General features: G+C 42.0%; 1 protein-coding gene across 1 annotated transcript; it reads left to right on the top strand.

The window, feature by feature from the left end:
- The first annotated feature begins 749 nt into the window (after positions 1-749).
- Positions 750-14,914, top strand: PYGO1 (pygopus family PHD finger 1). The gene is made up of 3 exons (XM_037395366.1): positions 750-872; positions 6,075-6,160; positions 7,946-14,914. Exons 1-3 carry the CDS (start codon positions 824-826, stop codon positions 9,068-9,070), a joined length of 1,260 nt encoding a protein of 419 aa, XP_037251263.1. The 5' UTR covers positions 750-823; the 3' UTR covers positions 9,071-14,914.
- Positions 14,915-16,295: the final 1,381 nt, after the last annotated feature.

The following is a 16,295-nucleotide window of genomic DNA, read 5'->3' as shown; positions in this document are numbered from 1 at the left end:
GCTGCCGGCGAGGTAAGCGGCGAAGCGCCCCGGGGCCGAGACCGGGGAAGCGGTTATCCCGTGCGGCGGGTGCCTGCGGCCGAGCGCCCACCCGAGGGGCCCGTCCGCCCCCGCCCCGCGCCCAGTCAGGGCGGCCCCGGCCCCCGCCCTCGCGCGCACTAACGGTCCGGGCGGCCGCGCGCCGGCCTCGCGGCCCCTCAGCCCCCGCGCGCGGGCCGCCCCGAGCCCGCGGCTGCCCCGCAGGCCCGCGGCGGAGCCCGCCCCGGCGCGGCGCCTTTGTTCCGCACGGCGGCCCCCGAGCGGCGGCGGCGGCGCGGGAAGGGCCGCGCTCACGGCGGGAGCGCGGGGAGCCCCGCGGAGCGCCCCGCCGCCGCCCCCGCGGGCCCGGCAGCCGGCCGGCCGCGGCAGGGAGCGCTGAGCGGCGCCGGTGGCCGGCGGGGGCGCTGTGCGAGGCCGCGGGGCCTGGCAGCCCCGGCGGCGGGCGCCGAGCGAGGCGGGCGCCCGCAGCCCGCGGGGGCCCTGCCCGGCGCGGCCGGGCGCTCCGCCGACCCCCGCGCGGCTCCCGGGCTGCGGCTCCCCGCTCGCCGCGGTCCCCCTGTCCCGGCCCTCGCCGCCGGCCGCTGCGGAGCCCTCCCGCGCCCAAACTTTGCAAAGTCTGGCGGCTCCGCGGCTGGGGCGGCGGCGGCTACGGCAGCGGCGGGCGGGGGCGGCGGCGGAGGAGGCGGGGGCGGAGGGGGCGGGGTGCGGGCCGGCGGCGGCGGCAGCAGCAGCATCAAAGAGCCCCGATTCCTGCCGCCTTGGGAGCCATGCGCTGCTGTCTGTAATGTCAGCGGAACAGGAGAAGGACCCCATCGCGCTGAAGAGATCCCGAGGTACGGGGCGGGGGGGCGGGGGGCGGCCGCTGCTGGGGCCTAACTCCCGTGAGGAGAGCTGGCGGTGCGGCGGGGTGCCCGCACCGGCCGGACCCGGCCGCTGCTGCCCCCGCCGCGGTCCCTCCCTGCGGCGGGGCCGGGCGGTGCGGGAGCCGCGCTAAGTTTGCGCGGCGGGGCCGGCCGTAGCCTGCGGGCCTGGCCGTGCGGGACTCGGGGCCGGCGCTGCGCGGTGTGACCCGGCGGGCGGGCGCCAGTGCTGCCGCCCGTGTTTTCCAGGCTGTGCCGCCCATTAGTATGCGGCGTGCATAGTGCTGGTGCAAGGGAATACGTCGGCGCTGCCACATGTCCGAGTTCGTGTTGATGCAGAGCCCGTAAATTACACTTGAGTGCTCGCTCTCCTACCCCTGGTCTTGTGCTTGGGCTTGATTCTAGTTGCCGGCTTGTTTTTCTCTTCTCGGGAAATGAAAAATCCGTTCCAAGATTATTCTTGATTAATCGCGCTCTTGCGTGGCTCGTCGTGAGGTCTGAAGTATGCGTTTCTTTGAAATGTGGAAGGCGAAGGGTAGAAATTACGGTCTCTCTTCCGACTTGGGCCATGCAACTGACTTTAATGGCAGTAGCACATCAGGCTACGGAGCAGTAGTTGTGTCCTTACAGTCCTTAAAAACAGAAAAGCCTTTCGGCATGGCATAATGAAAGGCAACAGGGTGACAGAGCTGGGTGAAAAAACATGGCAAAATAATAAGATCGGCAATTTATTGCTTCTCCTTTCCTTGCCTCCTGTTTTGTCACTGGAATTCTATTGTTCTTGATGTTTTAAGCTTTTTTACGGTTGGGTAAGTGGGAAAAGGTGTGGATTCTGCTATGCATGTTGCCATTGATCTAAGGTTTGCTTTTCTAAAACTGTTATAGTAACAGCTGGATTGTAACCTTGAGAATGAGAGAAAGAAAATGTGCAGCAGTCTTACAAAGGAGACTGGGGTTCGTTAGACTCCTTCACTCTCGAGCCCTGATTCTGCAAATATTTAAGCACACGCAGTTTCACATGCCCGAGTTAGTCACTGAGTTTCATGCGATTACCGCTTAATGTCAAAACTGTTTAGAGTATCAGGGCCACAGAATAGGTTCACCAAATCTGGTTAAAATTAGACACTTTTTAGTTTTCTGTCTAGAATTAAAAGTTTATTCAGCCATTTATGTTTCTTGGGAAAATGTTCCTACTGAGATAAAGCACTGTGTAAAGAGACTCTGGCATCCATCCTGTAAAAACCTAGACAGAGATTTGTCAGTGAGTATGAAAATACTCACTCCATAGCATATTTGCCGTATGTTAAGTATGGCATAAATTACATGCAAAGTCATAATCTCTTAATATGTAAACAGAACTGTAACTTGCAGTTCTCCTGACTAACACTGAAAATGTCTATCTTGAGTATGTACAAAGTAAAAAAAGAATACGGGACTTTTCTCCTTTTCCCTAATGTAAATGGCTGAAATACATTTTATCCATGATTTAATAAGAGAATAATTATCAGATACGTATTTATATCTCTAGATCATGTCATAGAATGGTTTGGGATGGAAGGAACCTATTTCCCATCCCCCTGCCATGGGCAGGGACACCTTCCACCAGACCAGGTTGCTCAAAGCTACATCCCACCTGGCCTTGGGCACTGCCAGGGATGGGGCATCCACAGCTGCTCTGGGCAACCTGTTCCTGTGTCTCGCCACCCTCACAGTGGAGAAGTTCCTCCTAATACCTAACCGAAACCTTGCCATTACCCCTTGTTCTGTCACTTTATGCCTTTGTAAAAAGTTCCTCTCCAGCTTTCCTGTCGGCCCCTGTAGGTGCTGGCAGGCTGCTCTAAGTTCCCCCTAGAGCCTCCTTTTCTCCAGGCTGAACAGCCCCAACTCTCTCAACCTGTCTTCATAGGAGAGGTGCTTCAGCCCCTGATCATCTTTGTGGCTTCCTCTGGATCTGCTTGAGCCGGTCCATGTCTGTCTTGTGCTGGGACCCTAGAGCTGAACGCAGTACCCCAGGTGGGGTCTCATGAGAGTGGAGTAGTGGGGCAGAATCACCCTGAGCCCAGGATTCGGTTGGCTTTCTGGGCTGCAAGTGCACATTGCCAGCTCATGTTGAGCTTGTTGTCAACCAGCAGCCACAAGTCCTTCTCCTCAGGGCCGCCCACAATCCGTTCCCTGCCCAGCCTGCATTTGTGCTTGGGACTGCCCTGACACAGGTGCAGGACCTCGCACTTGGCCTTGTTGAACTTTATGAGGTTTGCACGGGCCCACCTCTCCAGCCTGTCAGGGTCCCTCTGGATGGCATCCCTGCCCTCCAGCATGTCAACCACACAGCTTGGTGTCATTGGCAAATGTGCTGAGCGTGCACTCAATCCCACTGTCCATGTTGCTTATAAAGATGTTAAACGGTGCTGTTCCCAATACTGACCCCTGAGGGACACCACTCATCACTGGTCTCCACTTGGACGTCAAGCTGTCTGTCACTTAGACTGTGACCATCTGGCCAATTCCTTATCCACCAAGTGGTCCATCCATCAAAACCATTTCTCTCCAGTTTGGAGACAAAGGTGTTGTGTGGAACAGCATATATGTCCAGGATATATGACACACATGATGCCCCAGTCAAAAGGATTGTATTTTTTCCTGGAATATTAGTCTCAGGCAGTGAAATGATTTTTTGCACCCTTAACGCAATGTTCCACAATGCTCGATACACCTTTTGATGAAAGCCTGGGTGGTGGGTACCAAAAGTGACTCTCTGGAAAGTTTATTTTGGCTGTGTGAAAATGACCTTTATTCACTCTTTTTTGGAGGTATGCTAGGACTAACATTCTGTTTCCTTTTATGTAAAAATTAAATCATTATAAAATCCACAGGGAAAATATACATTTTTAAGGCTAAATTAAATCATTGGCCTCACACGGCAAGAACTGAAAATACAAAGCTTTGTTCCTAGGACTTTCTATAAATCTAGGCATATGAATGGCTTCACCCGTGTAAAGTAGTTCATGTAGAAATTGGTGGAACTTGTCACTGGGATTCTAATCTTCATTTGCTTATGTTTTTGAAGAATGATATCCCAGAGAGGGAATTTATATATAATTTAGTGGAGTTTTAACTTACACTACTGTAAAACAGCACTTGCATATGATCCTCAGTGTTCTACTTGATCACAGATTTACTCATGTCTGTGCTGCCAGTTGTTTGATTTATTATGAAATGTGGATATTGGTAATATTTTGCTATCAATGGTTAATGTCATTTATGTATTAAGAGTACAGGACCATGAACAAGAGTATGTTTTATGCAGTTGTGAGGAATGGTGTTCACGGTACAATCTCCCACTGGATTTATGATAAACATATAGGAATGCAGGAGAAGAAGCTAATGTGAAATGCAGGGACAATTTTGAACAAATAGTTTATCAAGAAGATGATTTATAGAGTAGGAATTTAAAAGAGGTTTGTCATCATTCTTTATGTAAAACTTTATGCTGTCATTATTTAGTATCTACAGTTAATGCAGGGGCAGCGCCTCATAGCGCACTAAGTATATGCAGGATTTTATAACCTAAATCAAGGCAAAAAGGACCCTTTTTTTTTTTTTGAAGAGCAATCCCTAGTTACTCTGGTGGTAGGTTATACCGTGATGTGCTATGCTCAAGCATGAGTTTATCTGAGAACTTGATCGTGACTTCATGACCTAGTCTTTGAAATTCAGACCTACAATTTGATAGGTATTGATTTGGAATGACCACATATCTTCCTTCCATATAATGAAAAATGAAATTAAATTTCAACAGTGACAGCCAAAGCCAAAAGGAACTTATTAAAGCAGAGGCAGAACTGGTTTCTTGCTTGAGGTAGGACTGGTAAATTTCTGAAACCTCTAAAAAGGAGTGGCAGGGGGGAAGCAAGTGCTAGGAGTGAAAATTTGTCAGGCCTCCTTTGATCTGTGTATAGTAAGTCTACTTCTTCCCTGTGAGAAGAGATTTTATGTTACTTTATTGAATAGTCCTAAAGCTGGTTTAGCTCTCTGCTGGGAATACTTGTCTAACATAGAGCAGTGTAATGTCATACATTGTGCTTCTTTGCATAATACTGTTGATAATTCACAGTTATCTTCAGGTTGCCTTTGGTAATAAAGACGAACCCGTGTGTTCAGCTGTATGCTTGCATCTTGATAAAGTTTGACTTGTACTCTGAGTAAGAGTTTTAAACAAGTAACAGTAAATTTTTTAAGTTGCATTGCCCTTCTTACTGTTCTATACTGTTACTATTTATGTTTATGTTTTAAAGAGAAAATAAGATATTATCTTAACAGGCCTGGGGAAAAAATGGATTAACACACAGTTTCTTAATGTTAGTATCTCAACACGTGTCGCTCTTGTTATCACCCTAAAGTGATTATTATTCTCTGAGGTTTCTGCAGAGTAGGGTGGGTTTGCCTGGAGTCCCTGTCATTTTTGGCAGGTTTCTTTTTTGTAGAATCATAGTATCATTTAATCTGGAAAAGACCTTTAAGATCAAGTCCAACTGTTAACCCAGAACTGCCAAGTCCACCACTAAACCATCCCTCTAAGCACCACAGCTATGCGTTTTGTCTGATGAAGTCTTGCATTTAGTGAAATTTACATCTGACAAACTGGAGATCTGTCTAAACAACATGGCAGGTTTTCAGTGGTTTTCGACACTGATCTACTGCTGTTTGCTTTTTTCCTTCATGGTGTATTGTAACATGCTGTTGTATATTGGTACAGTGAGTTTGATAAATGCTGTGTCTGTGTAAGTTAAATAGGAGGTGAATCTTTGGCATGGTTTTAAGCAGTTCTTTTGAAAGTTTTATGTGTTATGCAAACAAGAAATACTTCTTACTGGTGAAGCGGAGACATTAAGTACCAAGGGACAGATAAACATAAAATAAATGGAAATGTTTATTCCAACTGTAATGAGCATGAATTGGATGTTAGAGTGGTAATAGAGTGAGATAGCTGTATATGAGGTATGCAAACTTTTACCTCCAGGTGTTTGCTCCTTAAGGACTTGCAATGTAAGGCACCAGAATTAATGCAAGCTCAGTATTTATAACAGGTATCTGTTGCTATGACAGGCAGAGGCAAATTTAAAATACTGTCTGTAAGAAACCTAATGCTGTATTGCACTGATTGAAATTTTGTAGGTGGTGACAGTGGATTGGATGGGTTAGGAGGACCAGGAGTACAACTTGGAAGCCCTGATAAGAAAAAGCGCAAAGCAAATGCACAGGTAAATTCCCTCTGGTTCTTTTACTTTCTTAATAAATAGTGCAGTCATGTTTGCTGGTATGACTAGCTTGTGTTGTTCAGAATATCAGTCTGTTCTCACAAATAGCAGTACCATATAAAATATTTTAGTTGCATTGTGAAGCTGAAATCTTCATAATACTAGTTATTCTCACTGCAGTTATTTTAATCTCTGTAGGTTGCCAAAGACCTATAAAGAGAGGAGCACAGTGAGACTGCCACAACTTGTATTTTACCCATATGGATTTGATTCTGAAACAGGCTTTCTTTTAATGACTTTGTAGCCCTTGGTAGAATTCTGTATAGCATGAGTAGTTGCCATGAGACTACTTTTCTTCTTACCTTCATTCCGATATGTGTAGGTTTGTGGGCTAATGGATCAGTACAGTTTGTTAATGCTTTGACCAAACTCTTGGCATATTCCCCAAGTGATTTTCAAGCAAATGCTATGAGGCAGGTTCGGCTCCTTTCCAGTGAATCCTTGCAATTTGGCATTTCTATACAGTTTCTGTTTCCAGGAAAGGAAGCCTGAATACAAAACATGTAAAGCAATTAGATATCTGTAATGCAGAATTGTCCTTTGTTGTGTTCATTCAGCTTCGAGTGAGAGTATCTGTTAATTTGGTACTGCCTAGCGAGAGTAATTTTATTTATGTAGGTCACACAGTTTCTTTCTGTTAGGCCTATCCAGATTCCATTGAGATGTGGATTTGCTGTCTTAATTTTTGTTTTGTTTTAAAGTAGTCATGGTGAAACCTGCTCTGAGAAATATTCAGTTAATTTAAAGGGATTGGGCCTCCTTCTTGGTAGAGCTTTCCTTGTGTTCTGAAATGGTGATAACTGTAGAGGACACGAAGATTAGTTTCCTCTCTTTTCTTACCGGGTTCAAGTTTTGTGGCACAGCAGGAGGGTTTGTTTTTTTTTTGGGGGGGGGGGGGGGGGCAAAAAAAAAAAAATTTTTTTAGTATTTAGGAGAAAATGCAAAATGCTTTCTGTGAGCACAGTTAGCATGAGGGTGAACTAGGCAGATGTTCCCCACAGGCTAGTCTAGAATGCAATTCAATTGTATAGCCACTCTGATGACATTTCAACAGCCTCTGGGCTCCATTAAAGACTTGATTTTACTTTTCTCTGTAACCAGAAATCCCTGTATTTTATACCTACTGACTATGCTTTGCAGGCTATCCACAATCACTGCATGCTCATAAGGGACACCTCTGTTTGGTACACAGAATATAGAAAATTCCTATATGCAGAGACCTATATTCTGTATACCTTTTTTTAGGGTTATAGTAACATTAGGTTTATATATCCTCATAGAAGTGGGGTGTCTTAACAGATGTATATTCAGTTAAGTGAACCCAAAATGAAACTAAGGAAATGCTTCGAATCTGCTCTTCAACATTTGGAAATATTTTATGCATGTGTTTAAGTGGCACGTGGCTTTCTGTATTGTTGCTTTTATGATGTAAAAGATTAAGAAATAGAAGTCACATATCAACTAGTATTTTCAGAAGCATGGTTGTGCAACTGCACAATTTTTAAAACACAGATTACTATAAATCACCATGTTATCCAGAGCCCAAACTCCTCTCTCACCTCTGTACTGAAATTTCAGACAGCCTGGCAGGGTACAGTGGGTGAGCTTTATGCAACAGCTGAACAGTTCTTTTAGCAGTAGTGCTGCTAATCCAGGAACTTCGTGGCTGGTCTGTCTTGCAGGGAAATACTAAAACTAATTTAAATGTTGTATTTAAAATATTTTTAGGGCTCATCATTTCCTCCTCCATCTGAATATGCTCCACCGCCGAATCCAAGCTCTGACCACCTTGTAGCTGCAAATCCGTTTGATGACAACTATAATACTGTGTCTTATAAACCACTTCCTTCAGGAAATCCATATTTTAGTAATCCTGGTTATCCTGGCTTTGGAGGCTATAACACTTTCAGAATGCCACCTCATATGCTGCCCAGAGTGTCCTCGCCATATGGTGGTTCTTACTCCCTCAGAAACCAACCACATCCCCTTCCTCAAAACCCAGTGGGAATGGGTTTTAGTCGACCCCACTCTTTCAGCTTCAGTCCCCATGATAACCCAAGTTTTGGGAATCAACCACCTTATAGTGGTGTTCAGATAAATCAAAATGTCAATATGCCTGGTCAGCATTTCAGACCTAATCCTGGTGAGAACTTTGGCCATTCTGGTCAGATACCTCATCCTGACGTGCCATCTAACTTTGGTCCTGGAAACAATCCGAATTTCCCAAATTCGCAGCTAGAGTCAAACCATTCTTTTGTTCCTCCACCAAACACATACAACCAGACAAAATCATCAGCACAAAAGCAAGACTTTAGTCAAGGTGCAAGCAAAGCAGCCAGCCAGAACACTGCTGCTCATCAGCATCATCACAGGACAGAGGACATTGTGAGTCAAGGTAACAGTGACCTAAAAAATGTTACTCGAAACAACAACGTGGTAAATCAGGATAATAGCCATTCGAATAATGCTGATAACACTAACGCTGGCCATTCAAATGGGACTCAGAGTAAGTCCCGACAGTCTCGAGGTACTGCTGAAGGATGCAACTCTGAAAAGAGCAGCAAAACACCCCTTCATCCCAGTCGTCACGGTCACTCGTCCTCTGAACCCGTCTATCCATGTGGAATTTGTACACATGAAGTTAATGATGACCAGGATGCCATCCTGTGTGAAGCCTCTTGCCAAAAATGGTTTCATCGGATCTGTACAGGCATGACTGAGTCAGCTTATGGCCTTCTTACAGCAGAAGCGTCAGCCGTTTGGGGTTGTGATACTTGCATGGCTGACAAAGATGTCCAGTTAATGCGTACAAGAGAGACTGCAGGACCACCTGTGTTGAATACGGATGGCTAACAACGTCAATTGGTGGTAGTGATTGAAATACTTGCTATGAAGATTTGGTTACAAATTGGGTACTTCACTTTCTGCAGACAATCAGTTGTGTTTGATTGCTGTAATCTTTTTTTCCCTAGTCTGTTTTAATTCATAAACTTCCGTCTCATCTTTTGTACTCTTAGTTTTATGTGTGCTAATGTTTTGCAGGATGGAATATTTTTTTGTTTCTGATTAAAACTGTAAAACATAACTGACAACTGATCAGAAGTAGGATGTGCATTGCCAATTTTATTGAAGGCAAAAATGTGGCTGTATGAATAGCCCCTAATTTGCTAGTGTTAATGTGTTAACACTAGCATTTAGTGCTCGGATTTAATGGTACTATATTTGCAAGTACTCATTATGTTGAATGTCCATTACTGATGTTCTTGCTATCCTTTCTTTGAATATAGTGGAGATGATGTGGAGGAATGTGCAGTGCTAATAGTTTTTATTTTAGGGTAAATACAGAGAATTTTGTGTATGCTTTTTCCTATTTTTGAAGTAAAGCATTAACACACTATTCACAAATAGATGACTTCATGCTTAGTAACACAATGAAACACACTAAACTCTTATGCATTTATATTTCCTTGAAAAGGCAATGATCTCGTTTGACTTCTCAGCACATACTTGCTGGAGACTCTTGCTAGGTCTTGCAGTATTTGGAAATAGTTACAAAATATGATTACATTGGAAAAAGAACACTTCAAGTTTGTGAAGTCCAGTGCTTTAAATCTAGAGAATACCAAAACTAGGGTTGCATATGTAACCTTAATTCATTTATCTTAAACACATACTTTAGGATACAGTCTCTGCATCTGTCAGGGTTGTGCAGTCATGCACCTCTCTCTCATCGTTTCTCATTGATGGTTCCAGCCTCCCACCTCGGTGCTGCCTGCGAACTGTGACTGGACCAGTGCAGGCAAAGTTCTGCCTGTCTCCTGGGGCTTTCAACGAGAGCCTGCTCAGTCATCCTGAGCTTAGACAGTCCACCTGGCATGAAGGAGCACGCAGAGCAACCGAGTGTGCTCAGCACAGGCTCTGAGTTGCAAGATAATTTGGCCAGCGAAGTCTTAAAACTGAATTCCCACCACTGCGTCAGCCAGTCTGTTAGTGAGGGGGTGGGACATCTAGGGTGAAGAAAACTAGCTTTCGCATCAGGTGAGTTTAGCTCACATCAGAAGCAAGTAATCAGAAATTTAGCTTCTTTGCTAAACTTGATATCCTGTTGACAAGTATGAATGGCACTAGAGCTCCACATGTGATGCTAAGAATTTTATTTTAATATGGGTAATTTGATCTTACTCTTGATCTCAAAGCCCTCTCCTTTTTTTTTTTTAATGTGGGGAAACATCAAGTTTTGAAGACCTCAGCCTTAGCAGTGTGATAAAGTTGCAAACACAACTGAAAATGAGTGTTTCTGTAGAGAGAAGTGTTGGTTTAACTTAATAAAATGTGGCACTGTAATAACAGACCTTGCCTGTGATACCACTGTGCTGGAAACTTTTCGTTTTTAAACAGGCAACAATTAAATCATATGTCAAGCACTACAGGTACTAGTCACTTTCCCTAATGTGATCAATTGTTCAGGTCTGTGGTGACAAGTGATGTAGGAGCCTATATAAATACAGTCATCTATATAAAAAGGTAGTTTGTATGGTAAGCTACACTAATGAGTGAAAAGTAAGACCTGTTTGCTAGTTCACCATTGTGTTTGATTTTAAATGGACTCTACTGTGGTACTTTTCCTGGAAGATACTGTGCAGATCTACATGACTGTCCTTGTTTTATTTTAAAAGTGAAAAGTTTCATATGCTCTTTTACTGGAGAAGTGCAGTATTGCCCTCCTTCTTTGTATTGCCTCTCATCAGGAAAAAGGAAATAATGTCTAAAATGTCACAATTCATATCTTGAGGATTTCCTGTGTGGAGATGTGAAGAAAGTGTAAGGCAGATCCAGGGCTTCTGTTTTCATCACTGTTTGCTTTAGTTAATACAGATACTAAACTTAATCTCGTTTTCTTAGAGGTGTGATATTTAAAAGCAAACAACAAAAAAAACCCAACCAAGCAACAACCTCTGTTAGAGAGAGTTATTCTTCAGTAGTTTTCCTAATGACTGACTGGCTGTTAGAATTTGCTTTTGGTATCTACAGTAGAAATTAAACCAAACCTCGTCTAGATAGATTTGTTCCTCTGGGAATCAATTTCATCTCTGCAATGATTTGCACTGTGGTGGTAGTGGAGCTGGTTGAGACCTACTGCAGCGTAAATGAAATAAAAATTCTTGCTCAGTGAAAATTCAACAGAAGCTCCAATGATGACATTGTTACCCAAGCGTGCTGTTCACGATACCTTTCCCACACCTCATTCCTGTTGTGAGAAGATGTTCTCAGAAGTCCAAGTAATGTTTTAACAGTTGTTTTGGAGCAGACATTGTATTTAAAATAGCCATGTATTTCTTAATCTTTTCCTCAACCCTACACAAAGTTAGGCAAGTGTTTTCTGCATTAGCTAGCAAGACATTAGAATTTAAATATAGTGTTCTTACAAACTTGAAATCAACTGGAGTATCATTTTATAAGGCCTTAAGTTGTGTATTTGTGATGATTTATTTCAGTTTTTCTAAACTGGTACCATGTTGGGTTTGTAACCCGGTAAATTTTCTGTGTTTGTTAACCTGCAAATTCAAGGCATTAGCAAATGCCAGTTGTATAAAATAGTAGTAAAAAAACCCCCAACAACACCAAACTTGTTATCACACTGATTGTAGAGATAGGACTGATTAGGATCTCCAAAAGTCATCCAGCCAATATGCTTGCCCTACTGATATACTCTTGGCATATCTGGACTCTTTATCTAGAGAGAGGGAGTTATACTTTGTTTTTCTCTGCATGTATTGACTAGTTAGTAGTTCAAGTATGCACAGGAAAAACAACAATCATGTTTTGTTAGTAAGGTACTAGGAAAATGTCAGCTGGTTAGAATTAGAAATTAGTTATAGAAGGGTGGGTGGGAGGGAGGGCTGATTAGAATAGGTGAGGTTTTTTTGTAATACTCTACATGAAACGATTTGTATTGAACTATCATGTGCTTCTTTCATGACTAGTGATTTAGACTGTACTGGTGCTGCACACCAAAAATATCACAAAGATTTTGTAAATCTTACAAACCTTGACATTTTTATGGGAAATGCCTGTGTCCTTTTAAAATAGCTCCTTGCCACGGTCAGAAACGCAGCCTATATAACCCAAAATGGTTTGGTTTTTTCTTTTCTTTTCCTTTTTCCCCCCTAGGCTGAAATAAATAGGTATAAACTAGATTGAACTGTCCTTAATACTTAGGGTTTTGCCAGAGACCAGTTTTGAATGAGAAAATATGTATTTTGCTCTTTAAAATAACTTGTTTTATTGGTGTCAGGTTAAGTGACAGTGCTGCATATAGGCTAGAGGGTAGATATCAAAAATTCTGTTTCTGTCTGTTTTACTGATCCCTTCTATAATTTGAGACAGGCAGGCTAACTGTTTATGCCTCAATCTCTTCTTTCAGAAGATCAGACTAACACTTCCCAAGGGTGTTTAGAGACTTAGCTATTATTAGAGGTGACAGAGGCTAGAGAAAGTAGTAAAGTTTGCTCTATTCAAAACAAAAATATAATTTTGGGGGCTGCTCAAAGAAGAATATACTTTGTGACCTCTGAAGTTTTTCATCTAAGAACCAGTTTTGTAATCTCATTTTTCAGGCTTAACTTGAAGCGTGGGAGGATTAACGCAGTCAGGGGAACTGCATGCATGCAGCCGAGACCATTTCGGAGTGTTTGCAGTTCGGAGCCTATGATATTTGCAACTGAAATGCTTTTTATGGTTTGAGATTTTTACAAAATCAATGGTGTTCAAATGTAGCACTTTTTTAACATTTGTCTTTATTCCAACTTAATACGATGACACATCTGCGTTAAATATGTCCCTTTCATTTTATAAATAAACATTGCCTGGCAGTAAAAGTATTGGTGTAACATTTTTAAAAAAGGAAGTCATGCTTCTTATCATGTTGTATGTGACTTAAATGATTGTTTCATATTAAAACTAATCTTTCCTTATGTACTGCTTAAATATACCTGTTTTGGGATATCAGTTCAGTACTTTTTATACAATCTTGAATGTGTTCCACATTGGTGACATGTATTTTTGCAACAACTTTTTTGTTTCGATTTTAAATTAGAGCATGTCTGAAGTAATACATGCATTAGTGCTGTGGTGTGTGGCAAAGTTACTGTACGTAATTCAAATTGGAAAAAAGTTTCCAGACTTTGTCCAACGTTAACCCTGTGGCCAGGGATTAAATTACTATGTAATACAAATTATTTCATATCACGATGTGTTTTAAGCTACTCTATGAAGTATGTGAAACATTATTGTTTATGGATTGGTAGCTGGTGTGGTATCTTGCGTAGAATGAGGTATGATAGATGGTAGCAATTCATGGTAATTAAAACTGACTACCTTTCAGAACACGCAGCACTTCTGTGCATTGTCATCTTGTTGCCATAACTGTTAGTATGAATTTCTTAATATTATCCACTGACAAATGGGTGAACATTTGGTAATAAGCTCATAGGTGTGAAAATTCTATTCTAACACTCTTTACTTGGTTTACAAAACTTCATTTTTTTTATCTGTTGAATGTTATCAGATATATGCAGGAGGCTGTAGAACTGGGTGTATTTTAAAGCTATTCTGCAATTACAAAGTTTTGTCTGAAGCTTTCTATATTAGAATAGGCTCTTCCTTAAAATTGGAAAATTAAGTGTACTTAGTGGAAATCTTAAGGCAATATAACTATCCTACACTACATCTTCAGTTATGCACATTAACTTCTTTGTATGGAACTCCTCTGATTTCTTGTTGGCTTATGCTTTATATGGGAGTAAAGGGTCGCTTTAGTGCCCTAGTGTTGTGTGTCATCAGTTCTGAGGTAATTAATTTTGAACAGTGTTCAGCCCCTTGGAGGTGTTGACTGTAGCTTGAAGTATTCAGTCACCCTTAGTCTCCTGGTTCAGAAATGTTTTATCCCAACATCGTAGGGAATACCTATTGTTAAAGTGTTTGCCATACTTGATTAATTTTCCTTTTCATGTTCAAATAAACTGTCGCAAAATAATTTTTGATCCAACCCCACCTTTTTACTCGGAGGTTTGTGCACTGTAATTCAGGAATTGCTGTATTGGAGACAGTTTGCGATTGGAGTCATGAGAGGTGTTGTGTCTATTCCTAGACGCTCAAAGACACTCAAATCCTAGACACAGAAAGGATGATCTAAACCTGAACTTCCATATAACTTATGGAGGGCAAGCTTTTAATATATTTTATATTTCTTCTTCCTTTTTCTTTTTTTTTTCTTTCCTTAATTGTTTTTTCTGAAATGTGAAATAATATGGAGTTGTTGAAGGATTTTTACTTAACAGACTGTCTCTTCTCTAAGCTTTTGTTTATGGCCTTTAGAGCAGACACTGTATATTTTAAGGCCTTCTGACTTGAAATTTTGTTGTCCACATTCTCCTTTCAGTGTTAAAGATGAGTTGAAAAAGGCAAGTTACCCATCTACTGCCATCCAAACAATGCAAAATAAATGATTAAGATTGTCAACATTTAATTTTTTTGTTAATAATGATGTGATATTTTACCTTCTAGAAGAACATGTATCAGAATCTGATTCAAGCGTTCTTGGAAAATGTATATGGTAGATTTTGTCCAGCACTGTATGTAACTTGCTTTCTGTCTGTTTTCAGTTTCTTTTAAAATAAAGATAACTTTTGCGGGGAAGTTGCCTATTAATCATGTAATGTCTAGATTAGCTCTTCTAATATTTTGTCTGTGAGAATGCATTTGGATTAGGCATAATCTCACAAGAAACGGTATGAGGTTGTATTGATCAGAAAAGGCAGCTCCTGCCTCTTTTGGAGAGGTCTGCTGTTCTTTAAAGGCATTAAACTGAAGTAACTCCAAAGCAGATTAGAATTCTTGCACAATAGACCCCATTTCTTTCTTACAGGATGGGAGGGAAGGCTCAGGCACTATTTGGCTAAACAGATATTTTTTTTTAGAATTCTCTGCACTTGGGAAGAGATTATGCAAAGAATGATTTATACTAATTAATAAAATTATTACTAAGCTATTCCTGTTTGTTAAAATACCACAACTAACACATACCAAATCTGTACCTTACTAATAATTCTTAAAGGCAGCTGATATGGGTGGTCCCAAACCACACATGCCAAACAGTTCATTGGAATAAATAGCATCTTGTAGAAGAATGGCTGCAGAAGCATGGCCTTAGAATCTCTGAAGATCTGCACAATCCAGGCCTGGTATTAGAATAGGCCTGTAATCAGAATTGTACTGAAGTTGCTGTGCTGAAGTTAACAAGAAAGGTAGCCTTGAGCTGTTCTTGAATCCTGAGACCAAGTAATTATGTTGTGCCAACCGGCCGTGGCTGTAACAAGCTACAGCTGCTGGGAAAGCAGGTGCAGGGCCAAGAAAGATAGGGACCGGTATGGGAAAATAGGGAGTAACAAACTACAAGGCTGAAGCACAGCAACACAATTAGCCACATGGATAGAATGCTTATTTTAGTCATGATAATTAGGGGTGTGAGAGCCGCCCGTGTTTAGAGACTACTAACCGATTATATTTCTGCTTTACGAATATGCATGTGTATCGGTTCTATATAAGTAGTGTTAGAAACTAATAAAGTTGAGCAAGATGCATAACTCATATTGAGCGTCTTCTTGACTCCAGTGAACCCTTCTTCCAACAGCATCTCATAAAATGTTCTTAGAAAATATGGAGGGATGAGAGAAATGAGAGAGGATTTAGAAAGGATGGGGGAGAAAAAAAGGTTATTTATTAAAGACAAGAAAATGTAAGATATTTAAGGGATTCCTCACACCCCACACCCCCCGTTAAAGCCTCTGAAGCTAGAGTCATTAGAAGTGAAATAATCACTGGAAGAGATGTATGTATGTATTTGCAACTGGAAGTTCCAGAGTATTAGTAATATTAATAAGATCTGACTGGAATATAAATCTCCATCCTTTGTAGCACAGGAGATAGGAATTTAAGTATAAAGTTTTCCAGGGAAAAATTTATCTCCCTTCACTACAAAGTTTCTTGCACTTTTGACTTGTAAGTTGGTGCCAACAGA

This window comes from Falco rusticolus, chromosome 7, assembly GCF_015220075.1.
Source record: "Falco rusticolus isolate bFalRus1 chromosome 7, bFalRus1.pri, whole genome shotgun sequence".
NCBI lineage: Eukaryota > Metazoa > Chordata > Aves > Falconiformes > Falconidae > Falco > Falco rusticolus.
The sequence above is the reverse complement of the archived record's forward strand: the minus strand, read 5'-3'. Positions and strand labels throughout refer to the sequence as shown.

Excerpts from the sequence above, each read along its gene's own strand:
- PYGO1 (XM_037395366.1), top strand. The coding sequence starts at position 824 with ATGTCAGCGGAACAGGAGAAGGACCCCATCGCGCTGAAGAGATCCCGA. Across the intron at positions 873-6,074 it reads CGCGCTGAAGAGATCCCGAG|GTGGTGACAGTGGATTGGAT; the intron begins GTACGGGGCGGG and ends GAAATTTTGTAG. Across the intron at positions 6,161-7,945 it reads AGCGCAAAGCAAATGCACAG|GGCTCATCATTTCCTCCTCC; the intron begins GTAAATTCCCTC and ends AAATATTTTTAG.